A 20252-nucleotide genomic window follows, 5' to 3' on the forward strand; every position below is an offset into this window, starting at 1 on the left:
GTTTGAAAAACACTAAAAAAGACAAACAATTATGTGATAATAAAAAATATCGATGTAATCATAGTAGTATCCACTAGATACGCTCCTGTACTTGGTATCATTACAGTGGATGTCAGGTGTAGATCCACCCATGGCATTTCAGTGTTTCCCATAAACTGCCAAGATACCTGTGGCGGTGGGGGCGTGGCTATGGGCGTGGTCACCATGACATCGAGTAATTTGCATAATTTACTACAATGATAGGATTTTCTCTAAAAAGGCTAAAAAAATGTATACTTACTAATTAATAATAACAGTTTTGTTTTAAACGTCCATCAATCCATCCATCCATTTTACAATATAATTACAACACTTTATGTACATATTTATATACAGATTTGAACAATAAGTTATTCACTGAAATATATTTATTAATTGTGGTTCTTACAAAAAATATATCTTATAAAATATAAAAGCTAAAATGTCTCTTAAAGCTCTGCCCCTTTAATTAGTGCATAGTAAATAATTTAACTTTAGCCTACTACTACAACCATATTATTTACCAGCAACATAAAGTGAAACAGAGGCAGAGGTGTCCTGCCAAAGTCAGTAACAAATAAACAGAAAACAGTAGTGGTCAAATACAAATAAGGCAACAAGAGAAGTATCCTACACTTCTCTTTTGTAAAGTAAATCTGAACAGCCTATATGGGCATCTACATCAACTATATGATTTGCCTGAGAAGCTGGACAGGACAAAAACATAAATAAATAAAATAAAACATTTTTTTTATTTTTATTTTTTTTATTTGTGGCGGACGTAATTCTTTCGTGGCGGGCCACCACAAATAAATGAATGTGTGGGAAACACTGCATTTGTTTACATTCAGGAGCGCCAGCTTGCTGTTAGCGGTTAGCTATTGTATCCTCCTAGGGTGTGTAGTGAAGCATGTTTAGCTATTCCTCAACCTGCAGAGATGATACTTGTAAGAAACTGACTTATTTGTCGCCATGGTAACGAGGATTCGTGATTTGGAAGTAGCTAAAACACTGTCGACTACAGATGGACGTTAGCTAACAAGAGCGGCGCTTCAGTGTTGATAGCTTCAACTTTATAGTTAATTTTTAAGGCAAAAACATGTCCGTTCGCCCTTTTCTATCTTCACACTGTTTTTCTGTCCGTTGCCTAACATGCGCCTTTGCTCATTTTTTTAGCAAGCGGGCCGTTGTGTTCGATAAAAAAAAAAAAAGTACAGATTATTTTCAGAAGCAGTATAGTACCCTTAATTCATTAGTACCAATATACCCTCGTATGGTATAAGTACAACTCTAAAATGTGTTATTCTGATATGAAAAAAATACTTTTAAGCTAAACAGTCATTTTAAACAGTATTTAAACATGATGAAAGTGGCGCATATGTATTTAAAATAGATCGCAAAAATAACAATTATTTCTATATAAACAAAGTGCAGTTCTTAATGTGGTCTGCTGTTGCTAAACCTGCAACTCAAGTGACATTTTTATATTTCCCTTGTAAAAGTATAGGACTATAAACAGCAATCACTAAGTGGCTCATGAAGATCACAACATAAATAATTGAATAAAGGAAAAAGTGACTCATCACTCACTCGCAAAGCAGGACTCCGTTCTCGAGCGCGGCACGGAAATCGCTGCTGCCAAAAGGTTTCCCAGTCACCTCCTGAAATACGAAACAGCAAAAGAAATGAACTAGTGAAATATTACATGCAATCATTTTGATGAATCCACAGAAAAGTGAAATAACAGTTGTCGATTTTTTGCTTTAAGTTATTAAATACACTTTTTTAATAAAACATGTCTTGTTTTTAATAAATACTTAGGCCTACCACGCTACTGTAATCTAATGTTGGTCATTATGGTGGTACCTGGAGAGCCTAGTGTTTTCCGAGGTGGTACTCGGTGAAAAAAGTTTGAGAACCACTGCTGAATTTAGACTGATTTCTCAGTTTGTTCTATTGTGGTACCTCTACTTACGAGCTTAATTGGTTTTTGATTGATTGATTGAAACTTTTATTAGTAGATTGCACAGTTCAGTACATATTCCGTACAATTGACCACTATATGGTAACACCCGAATAAGTTTTTCAACTTGTTTAAGTCGGGGTCCACGTAAATCAATTCATGGTTCCATGACCGAGCTCATAACTCACTCGCACAAAACACTCGTACCTAATCTGTGCTTGGCCACTTCAGAACGGCACAATTTTAACATGTAACATGCCTTTTAAAAGTAAAAAGTAACTTTTAAATAAGAAATATTGTTTGAAAAACAATACAACAGAATGTACTACAAACAATTACAGTAGTCAACAGGTTAAGAGGTGTAATGTAACAACAAAGTGTTGCAATATTGACACTTTTAAACTTTAAAACTGGCATTGCTCAAAAATATTGAAAACTCATTATGGACGGATAGATCTGAAGTTGACCCAGAGCAGTGGTTCTTAAACATAGGCCCATTGATGGGCCGCCAAAAAATATCTGTTTTTCAGCTGTGGTCCCAGCAGTACTTGGTTGTAATACACTTTTCCACCACTTGTGGCAGTAATGACAATATCAAACAAACAGAAGAAATCTGGAGCTAAAGTCAAGAAGAAGTTTCTTAAGCGCAAAAACTATGACTAAAAGTAGTGACGCTGTGTTTTCATTTGCACTTTAATTTCATGGACAGTTTAGTTAAAAACATATGTATTGTAGCAAAACATGATTAAATGTAAATACATTTTTCGGACTTATTTTCCTAATAAGTTTAAGGTTTATGTGTTAAATATATTTTAAATCGTATCCAATAATCATGATTAAGATGACTAATTCAATAATAATATTTATTTTTGTAATGAAAAGTTGGGCAACAATCTAGAGATTTAAACATTGAAAGTAAAATTAACATATATGACTTACTTTTAACATTTATGAGTGGGGGTATTTTGGATCCTGAGACCTTTAGTCTGATTTTTTTTTTTTTTTTAAAACAACCAACCAAACAACCAATCAAAAAAGAATGAATAAAAAAGCAATGTTGTGAATTATTTACCTATTTAAGATTAAAGATTAAAGTACCAATGATTGTCACACACACACTAGATGTGGCGAAATTTGTCCTCTGCATTTGTCCCATCCCCTTGGGGAGCAGTGGGCAGCAGCGGCGCCGCGCCCGGGAATCATTTTGGTGATTTAACCCCCAACTCCAACCTTTTGTTGCTGAGTGCCAAGCAGGGAGGTTATGGGTCCCATTTTTATAGTCTTTGGTATGACTCGGCTGGGATTTGAACTCCAACCTTTAAGGCTCCACTTCACATCAAATATTTCACTTAGAAAATTTTTTGTTGGGAAAACATTGCATATTTTGTGTTTTTGCCATAAAAAAAAAAAAAATTTCCTTTGACAACAAGGGCATAAAACAAAAAAAATCTAAACTTTATAATAGTTGATCTACAGATATTTTAGCGTTTGAAAGTTAAAAAAATAATGACATCTTTTTAACATTTTATTGACAGAGACCTTCGCCACTCACTCACCAAAATTGATGGGAATCCTAATAGTTACAATAAATACTGCATTGTTTTTTAAATTAAAAATATCAAAATGGCCCCCAGATGCTTTATTATTTTTCAGTGTGTGGCCCTCAGTTGTCTTTAGAGCACAGCTGTCAAACTCAAGGCCCGGGGGCCAGACCTGGCCCGCTACATCATTTTATGTGGCCCGTGAAAGCCTGGAAATAATATGAGTTAATAAAGTACTTTATCTTTTCTTACTAAAAGGTATTTGTTCTTTCCATTTTGATATTTAAAAATCATGTGTACGGCATGCAATTTCATATATTTTAAACTTTAATTGTATTTAATAATGTAGCAAAATATTACATTCCCAAACATTTTTTGTTAAAATAAAAATGAATACTTCAATATCTGCTTGACTTATACTTTGATTGTAAGTTACCCATCAAATTGTACATTGTAAAAATGACAATAGATTTTAAGGTAAAATTCTGGGGATTGAGCAGCCATTTTTTTTTTATTTTAATGTTTTTATTTATTTATTTAAAAAAATAAATAAAATCGTACAAAAAACTTTGTACCGTTTTTCCATTTACATTAACACTATAAAAACACCAACCGTAGATTTTATTGTGAAAAAACTGGCAGCTCTGTTGCATGAATTTTATTGTTAAAAAAAACAAAAACAAAAAAAAACTAAACTAGTAAAATTCGGGAAACTGAGCTGGCAGTATTTTGCAGTAAAATCTGAAGATTTTTTTTAACAGTGTATGTAAAAAAAAAAAAAAAATTCTAATCAAATGCATAGGCAATTATAAACATGTACTGTACATTTACAGTATATTGATATACTATTCACTATTAGAGGCAGCCCTCTATGTGGCCCTCTATGAAAACAAGTTTGACATGCCTGCTTAAGAGCAATGGCGTCGAATAAGTGGATATTCCTCGTTACACTATCACCCACAATCAGTCAGTTCGGAGCATAGCAAAGGGACAAAACGTCTGCACACCGCATATTAGAGCAGCTTCAGTCATACGGTTTCTACCTACAGTACTACGAATCTTTACAGCTACTGCAGCAAAGTTATTAAGTAGACCATTTAAGAATGCATGCAGACAGGAAGTCTCAAAATATCTAAAATTAAAAAAGGTAAATAATTCCACATAAGCCACATACTGTAATACATACAAAAGGCCAGGGGTCTTAGTAATGAGGACACAATGGGTTTTTGAAAGGTTCAGCTCTGCAACTAACAAAGGGCCTCGAAAGCCTATTATTCTCTTTTATACTTCTCTCTAATTAGTTCCTCCAGGATTCCTCCAATTACTGTAGTTTTTTTTATGTGTGCGCGTGGTTCGGCATTAAGAATGTTGACAGTGGCATCAGTAAACAAAGTGCCACAATAACAACAAATGTACAGTAGTGCAGTTTTACTTGAATTTTTTTTCAACCCCAAGTGTCTTTTTTTAAATACACACTTAGATGGCCTAATAGTAAAATAGTGCTTGTAATTAAATATATCTTTAAGGCTTGGCTTGCACTATTTTTCGAGCATTTTTGTTCAGTTTTAGCCGATTTAAAGGGTGTTATAAATGGTTGGATTGATTAAACATAATAGGCTTTAGCTTTGTTGGTTTATTGCAAGCTACTTAAAGTTATAGTTGATAACATTGACTACAAAGGCGAACGCGCGCAATTTTTCAGGACTTATGCAAATCCCAAATACAGATCAGCAGGTACCAGAAGGTAAGAAAAGTTGCTTTTGCATAATATTGCGAAACAAAACGCCAAATAATATGTCTTACCTTATATACACACCATAATACTCCTATGTTGAAGCACAGTACAATCCATCATGCGGTGCGGCTTCATAGCTTACCAAAGTCGTACTAAAACATTTTGATAGGTTTTTGAGCGCCGTGTGTAATGTTCTATATTTTCAAATGGAAAATATAAAATGTTGATGTTTACTTGAGTCATATTGCCAACATAGTGTAGCCTACACTTATCTCTTATGTTTGACTGCCATCTACTGGTCACACTTATTACACCATGTACCAAATAAAATTAGCTTCGAGGTGGGTAAGCTCAACCAAACTTGTTCCTTACATTAGGCGCCTTAAAACCGGGTTATAAGGCGCACTGCCGAGTTTTGAGATTAAAAAAAAGGATTTTAAGTGGAAAATACAGTAACTCTCGACAAAAGACCAACAACAAAATGCACTGCCAAGGACGCCGTAAATAATATATACATACTATGCAAATACAAAAAAAACTTGTGAAAAATGAGTTGGAATTTCACAAGAAAAACTTAGAATTTTTGCTGTATTATTATTACTTTTTTTTAATTAATCAAATTTTTGCTGTATTATAATAAAAAGTTGTAATTTTACTCAACGCAAGTCCAAATTTTACAAGAAAAACTTAACATTGTGGCTATTTTTTTAAAAGAGTCGTAATTGTACTGGACAAAAGTCACAATTTTATAAGAAAACTTCAAAATTTTGGAAATATAATAATCAGAATTTTACTTAGCAAAATTATGACAAAAGTCATCATTTTACTCAACAAATGTCACTATTTCACAAGAACAACACAAATTGGCAATATTGTGATACAAGTTAGAATTTTACATGACAAATGTCACCATTTTGCATTAAAAAGTAATAATTTTACGACAAAATATTGCAATATTACAGAAACAATATGAGAAATTGTTCCCAATTTTAAAAGAAAAAAAGTCAACACATTGTGAGAAAAAGACTGCTTTTAATCAATTTTTTTTTGTTGAATTTTTTGTTTGTAATTGGTTTTTAATCTTCATTGTTTACTTCAAGTTATTACAGTATGTCTCTACATACATATTTATTTAATTTGTTTAAATAATTTTGGCCATGATTTATAACCTAGCTTGTTCCCCGGTCCTCATATGGAAGGTACTTTTCATTGTTGAGGTCTCAAGAAGGGTAGAAATACAACACAGACCCACACACACAGTTTATCCATCCTTATATTTACCAGGAAATAGAGAAGACTGGTATGGGCTGACTGCCAACACCGAGCACATTCTCATTACAAGCCACTCAGACAAAACTGACATCCCATACAGGAGTTGGTCGACATTCAGGGTTAATTTGAATAGATTTGTTTCAGTTTAAGCTTTGCAAAATGTGCAATGCTTGGACATCCGCCAACTCAGAGGAAGCAGAAGATGCTTTATTGCTCTGCAACCACATCCTCCAGATGCACACCGGGTCATATAAGAGCAAACCTGCAGCAGTGTCGCTGATCCTCAACACAACAGCCGCAGCAAGCTGGCCAAAGTAATACAGACTGCTAATAAATACAGAAGTAATAAAAGAGCTCAAGGGTTTATAAAGAGTTTTAAATGAGGGAACGTTTGCTGTCAACTTATTTCAAAAGCCATGTTAAAAAGAAGCTCATACACTGCAAAAAGTCAGTGTTCAAAAACAAGAATAAAAAAAAAAAAAAATAGAGGTATTTTATTTGAACTAAGCAAACTTATCTGCCAATAGAACAAGAAAATTTGGCTTGTCAAGACTTTTCAAAACAAGTAAAATTAGCTAACCTCAATGAACCCAAAAAGACCTTAAAATAAGTATATTCTCACTAATAACTACTGTACTACTATATGAGTACGTATTTTCTATTGTTTCATTGAAAATAAAACAGCAAAGTCCATTTGGCTGTCGTCTGTTTTAATATGAGACACAATTGTGTCAAAGTCATGATTTTTTTTTTTCATGCTTGAAATAAGAAATTATTACTTTAAAAAAGTAGTTTTATACTCGTGAGTGTTGTTAACACAGCTTTGCAACAGTTGATATTCTAGTTTCAAGCATGTTTTACTCAATATAGGTCATCAAATCTCAGCAACAAGCTGTAATATCTTACTGAGATCATTTAGGACCAAAACCCTTAAAACAAGTAAAACGCTCTAACATAAAATCTGCTTAGTGAGAAGAATTATCTTAGACAGAAAATAAGCAAATATCACCCTTATTTGAGATATTTAATCTTACTTAGATTTCAGTTTTTGCAGTGTATGGCATTGTTTATACATAGTTAAGACATTAATTCAATAGAAGATATAGTAGGCTTAAAGGCTGAAAATAACAAATATTTTGATAGTCGACTAGTCAACGGCTATTTTATCGATTAGTCGACTAGTCGGATAATAAAAGCATACATATTTTTTTCCCCCATTGACTTTTAAATGCAGCTTGAGTTATTTTTGGCATGTGCTTACAAACAACAACGATAAATGGTAAATGGGTTATACTTGTATAGCGCTTTTCTACCTTCAAGGTACTCAAAGCGCTTTGACACTATTTCCACATTCACCCATTCACACACTGATGGCGGGAGCTGCCATGCAAGGCCCGAACCACCACCCATCAGGAGCAAGGGTGAAGTGTCTTGCTCAAGGACACAACGGACGTGACTAGGTTGGTAGAAGCTGGGAATCGAACCAGGAACCCTCAGGTTGCTGGCACGGCCACTCTTCCTACCGCACCACGCCGTTGACTAATTCATAAATATGAGTTTATACTCTAACTGTACTGGTCATTCAGCTGGGGCAAAGTGCTAATGTAAAGCATCAAACAACAGAAGAATAAGTTATTATTACATTTTAACAGAAGTGTAGATAGAACATGTTGAAAGAGAAAGTAAGCAGATATTAACAGTAAATGAACAAGTAGATTAATAATTCATTTTCTACCACTTGTCCTTAATAATGTTGACAAAATAATAGAATGATAAATGACACAATATGTTACTGCATATGTCAGACTAATTACGACCCTTTGTTTGATTACTTACTACTAAAAGACAAGTTGTCTTGTATGTTCACTGTTTTATTTAAGGACAACATTGGAATAAGAAACATGTTTAATGTACCGTAATTTGTTAAAATAAAGCCAATAATTAAATTTTTTGTGGTCCACTTTATTTAGAAAAGTACCGAAATACTGGTATATTGGTACCGAAATACTGGTATCCGGACAACACTAATACACACACACACCGAGCACCCAACTATGGTCCCCGGACCGGTGGTTGGGGACCACTGCTCTATACCCAACTTTATGTAATAGTCTAGCTCAGTGTTTTTCAACCACTGTGCCGCGGCACACTGGTGTGCCGTGAGATACAATCTGGTGTGCCGTGGGAGATTATCTAATTTCACCTATTTGGGGTAAAAAAAATATGTTGCATACCAGTAATTATAGTCTGCAAATTATGTGTTGTTGTTGAGTGTCTGTGCTGTCTAGAGCTCGGCAGAGTAACCGTGTAATACTCTTCCATATCAGTAAGTGGCGGCCGGTAGCTAATTGCTTTGTAGATGACAGAAACAGCGGGAGGCAGCGTGCAGGTAAAAAGGTATTTACCATATTTTTCGGAGTATAAGTCGCACCGGCCGAAAATGCATTATAAAGAAGGAAAAAAACATATATAAATCGCACTGGAGTATAAGTCGCATTTTTGGGGGGAATTTATTTGATAAAAGCCAACACCAAGAATAGACATTTGAAAGGCAATTTAAAATAAATAAAGAATAGTGAACAACAGGCTGAATAAGTGTACGTTATATGAGGCATAAATAACCAACTGAGAACGTGCCTGGTATGTTAACGTAACATATTATGGTAAGAGTCATTCAAATAACTATAACATATAGAACATGCTATACGTTTACCAAACAATCTGTCACTCCTAATCGCTAAATCCCATGAAATCTTATACGTCTAGTCTCTAACGTGAATGAGCTAAATAATATTATTTGATATTTTACGGTAATGTGTTAATAATTTCACACATAAGTCGCTCTGAGTATAAGTCGCACCCCCGGCCAAACTATGAAAAAAACTGACTTATAGTCCGAAAAATACGGTAATGCTTAAACAAAAAATAAACAAAATGTAAGTCCCCCTAAGAAAAAGCATTGAAGCTTAGGGAAGGCTACGCAGAACAAAACTAAAAACTGAACTGAATACAAAGTCAACAAAAACAGAACGCTGGACGACAGCAAAGACTTACTGTGGAGCAAAGACGGCGTGCACAATGTACATCCGAACATGACACGACAATTGACAATGTCCCCACGAAGAAGGATAAAAACAAAGTAGATGCGGGAAATATAGCTCAAAAGAAGAAATGAAACTGCTACCAAAAAAAGGAGAAAAAGCCACCAAAATAGGAGCGCAAGACAAGAACTAAAACACTACACACAGGAAAACAGCAAAAAAGTCCAAATAAGTCACGGCGTGATGTGACAGGTGGTGACAGTACACCTACCAGACAAGAGCTATAGTGATGCTTGGTTATGGTTTGAAGTCATATCCAACAATTGCGACAATGACTTTTTACTATGAACTGAGTTTTGTTTTTAATGATTTCTGCTGGTGGTGTGCCTCCGGATTTTTTCAACGCAAAAAATGTGCCTTGGCTCAAAAAAGGTTGAAAAACACTGATCTAGCTAACTCCTTTCTAACTGAATGAAGTATACTTTTTAGTTATTTTCCCATATTTCTATATGGGGTCAAACATGGTTACACTAGCGCAGTGTTTTTCAATACTAGTGTGCCGTGAGATACAGTCTGGTGTGCCGTCGGAGATTATCTAATTTCACCTATTTGGGTTAAAAATATTTTTTGCAAACCAGTAATTATAGTCTGCAAATTATGTGTTGTTGTTGACTGTCGGTGCTGTCTAGAGCTCGGCAGAGTAACAGTGTCATACTCTTCCATATCAGTAGGTGGCAGCCGGTAGCGAATAGCTTTGTAGATGTCGGAAACAGCGGGAGGCAGCATGCAGGTAAAAAGGTGTCTAATGCTTAAACCAAAAATAAACAAAAGGTGAGTGCCCCTAAGAAAAGGCATTGAAGCTTAGGGAAGGCTATGCAGAACGAAACTAAAACTGAACCGGCTACAAAGTAAACAAAAACAGAATGCTGGACGACAGCAAAGACTTACTGTGGAGTTTGATTGATTGATTGAAACTTTTATTAGTAGATTGCACAGTGTAGTACATATTCCGTACAATTGACCACTAAATGGTAACACCCGAATAAGTTTTTCAACTTGTTTAAGTCGGGGTCTAAGTAAATCAATTCATGGTAAAGACGGCGTCACACATGACAATCAACAATGTCCCCACAAAGAATGATAAAAACAACTGAAGTATTCTTGATTGCTAAAACAAAGTAAATGCGGGAAATATCACTGAAAGGAAGACATGAAACTGCTACAGGAAAATACCAAAAAAAAGAAAAAAAGTCACCAAAATAGGAGCGCAGAACAAGAACTAAAACACCACACACAGGAAAACAGCAAAAAAGTCAGGGCGTGATGTGACAGGTGGTGACAATACACCTACTTTGAGACAAGAGCTATAGTGATGCTTGGTTATGGTTTAAAGCAGGGGTGGGCAATTAATTTTCACCGGGGGCCGCATAAGCAACCCGAGCACTGCTGGAGGGCCACACGACAATATTTCAATTAAATTTTGCTCAATATTATTTTTGATATACCATAAGATAAATAATAATGATGATAATAATTAATAATAATAATAATAATAATAATTTCATTTAACCTAACTTAACTTTATACAAAAGCAGATTGCTTTTTAAGGTCACTTTATCCTGCATTATCCAACATTTTTCCCCATCAGATTTGGACAACCATCTGTTGTTAAAAATAGTTTTTAATCATATCTATTCTATATTGTTTTGTATATTGGTTTTATATGTAATTGTTTTTTTCTTTTTATTCAGTCATTGGTGGAGCTAAGGATAATATTTGAATACTGTTTGTAATATTGTTGTGCAGCACTTTGGAAACATTTTGTTGTTTAAATGTGCTATATAAATAAAGTGGATTGGATTGTCACACCTGCCAGCGTGTCCCAACACGCATTTACCTCTGTGAACAAGTCATTACCTGTGGTTGTCTCTTTAAAGGCCTACTGAAATGAATTTTTTTTATTTAAACGGGGATAGCAGATCTATTCTATGTGTCATACTTGATCATTTCGCGATATTGCCATATTTTTGCTGAAAGGATTTAGTATAGAACAACGACGATAAAGATTGCAACTTTTGGTATCTGATAAAAAAAAGGCTTGCCCCTACCGGAAGTAGCGTGACGTAGTCAGTTGAACATATACGCAAAGTTCCCTATTGTTTACAATGATGGCCGCATGAAGTGAGAGAGATTCGGACCGAGAAAGCGACAATTTCCCCATTAATTTGAGCGAGGATGAAAGATTTGTGGATGAGTAAAGTGCAAGTGAAGGACTAGTGGGGAGTTGAAGCTATTCAGATAGGGAAGATGCTGTGAGAGCCGGGGGTGACCTGATATTCAGCTGGGAATGACTACAACAGTAAATAAACACAAGACATATATATACTCTATTAGCCACAACACAACCAGGCTTATATTTAATATGCCACAAATTAATCCTGCATAAAAACACCTGCGTGTTTGTTATGCTAGCTCCTAGCTCCTCTGCTAGCTCCTAGCTCCATAGAACACGCCAATACAATTCAAACACCCGATCAACACACACAATCACTCAGCCCAAAAGACCGTTCACCTAACCCAAGGTTCATAAAGCTTATATATTTTTAAAAAGTTACGTACGTGACGCGCACATACGGTCAAGTTATCGAATGTTTAGCAGCCAAGGCTGCATACTCACGGTACCTGATATTCAGCTGGGAATGACTACAACAGTAAATAAACACAAGACATATATATACTCTATTAGCCACAACACAACCAGGCTTATATTTAATATGACACAAATTAATCCTGCATAATAACACCTGCGTGTTTGTTATGCTAGCTCCTAGCTCCTCTGCTAGCTCCTAGCTCCATAGAACACGCCAATACAATTCAAACACCCGATCAACACACACAATCACTCAGCCCAAAAGACCGTTCACCTAACCCAAGGTTCATAAAGCTTATATATTTTTAAAAAGTTACGTACGTGACGCGCACGTACGGTACGGTACGTGTTATGCTAGCTCCTAGCTCCTCTGCTAGCTCCTAGCTCCATAGAACACGCCAATACAATTCAAACACATGATCAACACACACAATCACTCAGCCCAAAAGACCGTTCACCTAACCCAAGGTTCATAAAGCTTATATATTTAAAAAAAAGTTACGTACATACGCAAAAAAAAGCCAAAGCTGCATACTCACAGTAGCACGTCTGCGTCTTTGTCATCCAAATCAAAGTAATCCTGGTAAGAGTCTGTGTTGTCCCAGTTCTCTACAGGCGTCTGTGTATCCAAATCAAAAGTCCTCCTGGTTAGAGTCTCTGTTATCCGAGTTCTTCCATCTTGACTGCATCTTTCGGGAATGTAAACAAAGAAGCGCCGGCTGTGTACTGTTGTGGCTGACTACGTTCGAAAAATACGTCCATTTCGCACCGACAACTTTCTTCTTTGCTTGCTCGGCTTCCTTCTCCATAATGCAATGAACATGATTGAAACAGATTCACGAACACAGATGTCCAGAATACTGTGGAATTATGAAATGAAAACAGAGCTTTTTCGTATCGGCTTCAATGTGGAAGGCATACCCGTGTTCGTCGGGCTACGTCACGCGCATACGTCATCCTCAGAGGCGTTTCGAACCGGAAGTTTAGCGGCAAATTTAAAATGTCACTTTATAAGTTAACCCGGCTGTATTGGCATGTGTTATAATGTTAAGATTTCATCATTGATATATAAACTATCAGACTGCGTGGTCGGTAGTAGTGGGTTTCAGTAGGCCTTTAATTGACTGCATCAGAGCTCTCATCCAAAGTTAGCGAAAAACAGTCCATGTCTCCGGGCATTATCAGCGCAACAAAGTCCAATAAGCACTCCTTAATAAACTCTCCGTCAGAAAACGCCTTACTTTTTCTGGCGCTTTTGTGAGAAATGACGAAACTTGTCCTGACGGCTGCATCTCTGGGGGTGTGAAATATGGCACAAAGTCCTTGTTGGGTTTGCAGTTTTACCATCAACGCATCAGCCTCCCTTGCGCGCGCTTCATCAGACACATTCCAGTATTTTCCCTCGTGTTTCTTCGTGTAGTGGCGATTAAAATGATATTTAAACACAGCAACCTGTGTACCACACATTAAGCACACGGCTTTACCATTAATTTATGTAAAGAAATACTTGCCAGTCCATCTCTTGTTGGAAACACGCCATTCCTCATCAACTTTTCTCTTTTTAGCGTCTCATCACTTGTCTCTATGCACCTTCACTCACAGGTTCCCCCCCCGGACATACGGCATAAATAACACATTTCAAAATAAAAGCAGCACAGTTGTATTGCGCGCACGACATAGATGTTTTTTAAACTTTATTTTGTAATTTGTAATTGCGCCGTTCAATTCACTCACAATCGCACACGCGCATACGTCCACACGGAAGTAATACAAATAACGCTTTTCAAAACAAAAGCAGCACTGTTGTATTGCACACTCGACATAGATACTTTTTTAAATTTATTTTGTAATTTATGATTGGCCTCACGCGGGCCGGACAGGGATGCGCAAAGGGCCGGATGCGGCCCGCATGCCGTACAATGCCCAGGTCTGGTTTAAAGTCATATCCAACAATTGCGACAACGACTTTTTACTGTCAACTGAGTTTTGTTTTTAATGATTTCTCCTGGTGGTGTGCCTCCGGATTTTTTCAACGCTAAAAATGTGCCTTGTCTCAAAAAAGGTTGAAAAACACTGATCTAGTTTACTCCTTTCTAATGGAATGAAGTGTACTTTTTTTAGTTACTTCCCCATATTTCTATATGGGGTCAAATATGGTAACACTAGCGAGCAGTAGAAAACATGAAGTGATTTTTGGTCTGGAACATATTTTCCTTTATTAATTATAGAAATTTTTCTTGCCACCTTATGTTGAATGTTTTTATATGAGATTTCCAGTTTATTTTTATCACCCCAAAAAATGTGCAAAGTGACAAACGCTGACATCTTACCTCTATCCAGCGCCGAGCTTCATTGAAGGCATCTGCACAGCTGAAAGTGCTTTGCTGGCGCCACTCCATTTGCTTTTTGGGCTGTGAACGACCAAAACACAACAACAGCACAAACTGGAGCACGGAAGGCAAACAATGACAACAATCGCCAACTTACATCGAGCAATGTGATGTGAAATGATGTGTAAGCCGCATCCAAATGTTCCTGCTCACAAACAGGCGGTTTCCCACTAATTGGCGTCCACTTGTCACGGAAGTGTTCGAACCTTCTAAATGACGTCACCGCCAACTTTGCCAAGTCTCCGCCCACTTTTTAAATCACAGGGGAAAAAGTTTGTTGGGGTGAAGCGCAACATAATTTGTCGGCCCCTAGTGGATTTATGCAGTATAACACACTCAGAGGCGTCGATGTGGAGGGGTGAGTGGGAATGTTCTACCTGGGCTGCGATGTTTTTTTTCTGCCATTTAAATCAAATCTATCATAAGACACATCCTATATATTCAAATACAATTATTTTGGCTGTTAACGTTCAATAATAGAGTTTCTTAAGTAAAATTAAAAACGTCTAATACTACGCACACCCCCTATTAAAAATACAAAATGGTTCACTCCACCTGGATAACAGTAAACCTAGCTTAGAACATTTTACTCGACAAGTCATAACGTCGTCAAAGCTCACCTTTAAGCACTCGCACATTGAGGAACAAGGATGAAGTGACTGAAGAAAGGTAATATAGTACTAAATATAGTAAATACAATTACGTGTAATGTTTACATTTGCATCGAATTGTACACACCTGTGGTGCGTTCAAAGACCCTCGATAAAAAATGTAGAAACAGAGGCTTCACAGTACCCATCCATCCATTTTTACCGCTTGCCAAATAAAAATATAACCATAATGAAAATAAATTGTCTTATTGTTATTATTATGTGTATTATCTATGTGAATATCAATGTTCCACTCTGAAGTAAAAGGATAGTAATAGTGCAAAATGAGGAAACAAAAGCAAACACTACTGTACTGGCTTTCATCTAAAGCCATTGGGTTTCATCCCCAATGCCCTCCAAAGAGTCATTGTGAAAAATAAAAAAGGTTATATATACCGAAAGGGACAAGCGGTAGAAAATGGTTTGATGGATATATATATATATATATATATATATATATATATATATATATATATATATATATATATATATATATATATATATATATTTATATATATATATATATATATATATATATATATATATATATATGTATGTGTGGGAAAAAATCACAAGACTATTTCATCTCTACAGGCCTGTTTCATGAGGGGTTTCCTCAATCCTCAGGAGATTTTAATGGAAGCATTCACATACCATGGTTTATAAAGGGCACAGAGCGGGTGGGTACAGGCAGGCGTGGGGGCGTGGTGATTGACTCATGTGTTACCTAGGAGGTGTTTCCTTCTGTGACGGCATGCTGATACAATTTCGCTGCGCTTGTTGAGGGATGACAACTCTGGACGGTATATGATAAACAGTTTCTCTTTTAAGCATAGGTTGCATCTTTTGTTACCACTGTTGTAAGGTGTGCTGGATGCAAGAATTTGGCATGTTATTGAGTATTCAACATTATTGTCTTTGAGATTCCAAATGTGTTTGCTGAGTTCTGTAGTGTTCCGGAGTCTTTTGCATCTGAAAGAAGCCTTGTGATATATATATATATATATATATATATATATATATATATATATATATATATATATATATATATATATATATATATATATATATATATATATATATATATATATATATATATATATATATATATATATATATATATATATATATATAATACATACACATATGAGGTGGCGACTTGTCCAGGAATGCAGCTGAGATAGGCTCCAGCACCACCCGCGACCCTGAAAGGGACAAGCGGTAGAAAATGGATGGATGGACTACGCACAACCACTATTAAAAATACAAAATGGTTCGCTCCACCTGGATAACGTTAAACCTAGCTTCGAACATTTTACTCGACACTAAGTCATAACGTCGTCAAAGCTCACCTTTAAGCACTCGCACATTGAGGAACAAGGATGAAGTGATTAAAGAAAGGTAAACAAATATAGTAAATAAAGTTATGTATAATGTTTACATTGGCTTCTAATTGTACACACCTGTGATGCGTTCAAAGACCCTCGATAAAAAGTTAGAAACAGAGGTTTCACAAGGTGGAGATGAACTATCCATCCATCCATTTTTACCTCTTGTCACATAAAAATATAACCACAATGAAAATAATTTGTATTATTGTTATGATTATGTGTATTATCTATGTCAGACCTGGGCAAATTAAGGTTTTAGATGTTTAAGATGGAAAGTGTAGCTGCCATTATGATGTGCAGTGATGTTTTCTAATGACCGTAAGTCTTCAACTATACTAAGTCTTTCAATGCTTGGAATCTGCGCTTTTGCATGATATACTAGTTACTATGGTCATCTAATTAGTTACTATGGTTATCTAATTAGTTACTATGGTCATCTAATTAGTTACTTTGGTCACTATGAAATATCTCCGATTGTAGGTGGATTTTTTTTTACCCTTCGCGTTCATATTTCACTATGTTTGTTGCATTTTGGTTGTGTTTCGGTTGATTGTAAAATATGTTGTCAATATTCAGTGTGAAACTTGTCAGGTACAAAACTTTACCTTACTAGCCTATATAAATCAACCATTTATAAATACACATTAGTAGGCTAAATGAACCTCTTCAACATTTTATCCTTCTTAGTTAGTATTGTAAATCCCGCATTCTTTATTTTCATGTACATTCTGGGTGTCTCATTCAGTAAAAAAATGTCAAATTCCATTCCGTTTTTTAAGGCGGTCTGTCATAACAGTTTTTAGCTTTCAATCATTATTGTGAGGTTTTGTATTAGTGTTCCTAAAATTAGATATACCGGCCCTCAGACACACTTTTTTATCTAAATCTGGCCCCCCGAGTAAAATAATTGCCCAGGCCTGATCTATGTGAATATAAATGTTCCATTCTGAAGTAAAGGATAATATCAGTGCAAAATGAGTAAACAAAAGCCAACACTACTGTACTGGCTTTCATTTAAAGCCATTGGGTTTCATCCCCAATGCCCTACAACAGTCATCCCCTGTAAAAAAAAAAAAAAGGGTTATATATACCGAAAGGGACAAGCGGTAGAAAATGTATATATATATATATATATATATATATATATATATATATATATATATATATATATATATATATATATATATATATATATATATATACACACACATACGAGGTGGCAACTTGTCCAGGGTGTACCCAACCTACCCCCGAATGCTGCTGAGATAGGCTCCAGCGACCCCGAAAGGGACAAGCGGTAGGAAATGGATGGATGGACTACACACAACCACTATTAAAAATACAAAATGGTTCATAATGTTTACACTTGTGTCTAATTGTACACACTTGTGGTGCGTTCAAAGACCCTCGATAAAAAGTTAGAAACAGAGGCTTCACAAGGTTTTAAGGACTTAACCCCAGGAGATTAACTATCCATCCATTTCTAACGCTTGTCAAATAAAAATATAACCATAATGAAAATAATTTGTACTATTGTTATGATTATGTGAATATCAATGTTCCACTCTGAAGAAGTAAAGGATGGTAATAGTGCAAAATGAGTAAACAAAAGCAAAAACTGGCTTTCATTCAAAGCCTTTGGGTCTACCGCCCAAATGCAGCTGAGATAGGCTCCAGCACCCCCCGTGACTCCGAAAGGTAAAAACGGTAGCAAATGGATGGATGGATGGATATATACATACTATATATTTGAACAGCAAAACTATAAACACACAAATGTTTGTGAAAATGAACACAGTCAAGTCAACTGAAAAATCTCAATCTCATGACGGTAGCATCGGCATACTGCCCGTTTATCATTACCATCGATATTTTGGCCAAATCCTATCTATTAGTGCTAACTCCAACCCAGTTCCCAGAACTGTGTCAAAATAGAAGTTGTACGAGTACAAAAACGGTTGAAATAAAATGAGGTGTGTAAGCATAGGACGCCTTTAGGGAGAAACCCATAGGAGGAGCAGGTTTGCTTTTAACCCCTACAAAAAGATTGTGTCGTTGCCATGGTGACCAAGCATTAACTATGATTTCTTTTATTAGCCTGGCTAACGCCCACAGTGTCAATGTTAATGGTTATAAAGTGGTGTACAGTACTCTCATAAAAATGTCATCTCAAAATAATAACCTGCGTTATCAGTAGATTGGCGGCCTACGATCTGCAAGAATTGTATTTTTTTTTTTTCACAGGCACAGTATGGTAATTTTTTCAATTGCTTTATTGCAATGATTTAACGAAATGATGTCTTGTCCCTTAACATTGCTTCTTTTTTTAAGAGAAAAACAAGAATAACACTGAATGACATATATTTAAAAAAATAAGAGAAAAATAAATAAATAAAGGTAAAAGTACAGAAATAGATATATATTTTTATAACAACTCACATCCCTACATACTGTTATGCGTACATATACAGGAAATCATATTCATCCTTATTGTACCGCATTTTATACTCATTATTTCATAATTTTGGTATTTACAATATACATATGATATTGACCTACATTCTATTCATATACAGCCATGTTTATTATTAATTTTATTACAGAAATCTTCTGGAAATAACCTATTAAATATGTCAATTTGATTTCTAATACTCAATGTTAATTTTTCCATTTCTATTGTCCGTGTCAGGGCTGTTGTCCAGGGTCTTTAATATCTGTCTTCATATATGCCGGTTTCAGTTGGTGCACTATATACATGACACACATATTTTCTGTTTGTAAATTCCCTTTAAAAATAATTATTATATATTATTATGATTTTTGATCTTCTCTTTTTCTGAAGGAGACGAAGAATCCAAAAAATAGTAGAAATATACAAAAAAATAATTACATTCGTATGTTCATCTGTCATCCCTAACCAAATATCATGATGAATAAAGAAGGAAAATACGTCACGTTGTCTAGTGTGTGCATGCATGAATAAATGAGTTATACAGAATATAGGATTTAATGAGGCTAATGGGACTAAGAGGCACTTTACCCAAAGATTGCGACAGATCAATTACTGTAATTGTAAGGGTCACAATTTTAGCCATTTGGAGATATAGGAGTAATTACACTGTATATCGACTTGGACAGCTGATGGTGATATTGCTGTGCTCGAATGACGGGGAGAGTGAAAAATGGAGGGAAATGACACTCCATTATCCCCACTTATGTGACGCTAATTGATCCTGAAAGTGAAGAGGAGTGCATGTGAGTGGCTGGAAAAATTGTGGTCATTGAGACTTCTGTAAGGCTGCTAAGGAGAGACGGTTTGTTGCACATACTGCACAAGTTGTAACAGTCTTTCTTCTGTGGTCATTTCCAATTTGAAAAAGCAGCAAAATATGTATTTTTGAAAATAACCTAACCTAATTACGAGTGTTAATCGCTCAATGTTAGGGATGGGTACATAATTTGGTCATTACCGTAATTTATGGATTTGTCTGTCTTCACAAGCTTCACATGCCTGGCCTGGGCACATCAGATCAATGTAATTGCCGGGCGGTCACAGGTGGACCAATGAAAATTTTCACAATAAGTCAAAAACACGAACATA

General features: G+C 35.7%; 1 protein-coding gene across 4 annotated transcripts in view; it reads right to left on the minus strand.

Moving 5' to 3' along the window:
* LOC133641568 (LIM domain only protein 7-like) overlaps positions 1-14859 on the minus strand; it is a 90672-nt gene extending 75813 nt beyond the window's left edge. For all 4 annotated transcript variants that reach the window (XM_062035408.1, XM_062035389.1, XM_062035397.1 and 1 more), the window contains exons 1-3: positions 14708-14859; positions 14551-14631; positions 1609-1679 (exon numbers count right to left, since the gene is read on the minus strand). In XM_062035408.1, coding sequence (XP_061891392.1) covers positions 1609-1679; positions 14551-14619 — 140 coding nt within the window. In that variant the 5' untranslated portion in view covers positions 14620-14631; positions 14708-14859. The remainder of the gene's footprint in view (positions 1-1608; positions 1680-14550; positions 14632-14707) is intronic.
* Positions 14860-20252: the final 5393 nt, after the last annotated feature.

The sequence above is a fragment of the Entelurus aequoreus genome, linkage group LG02 (assembly GCF_033978785.1).
Source record: "Entelurus aequoreus isolate RoL-2023_Sb linkage group LG02, RoL_Eaeq_v1.1, whole genome shotgun sequence".
NCBI classification, from domain to species: Eukaryota; Metazoa; Chordata; class Actinopteri; order Syngnathiformes; family Syngnathidae; genus Entelurus; species Entelurus aequoreus.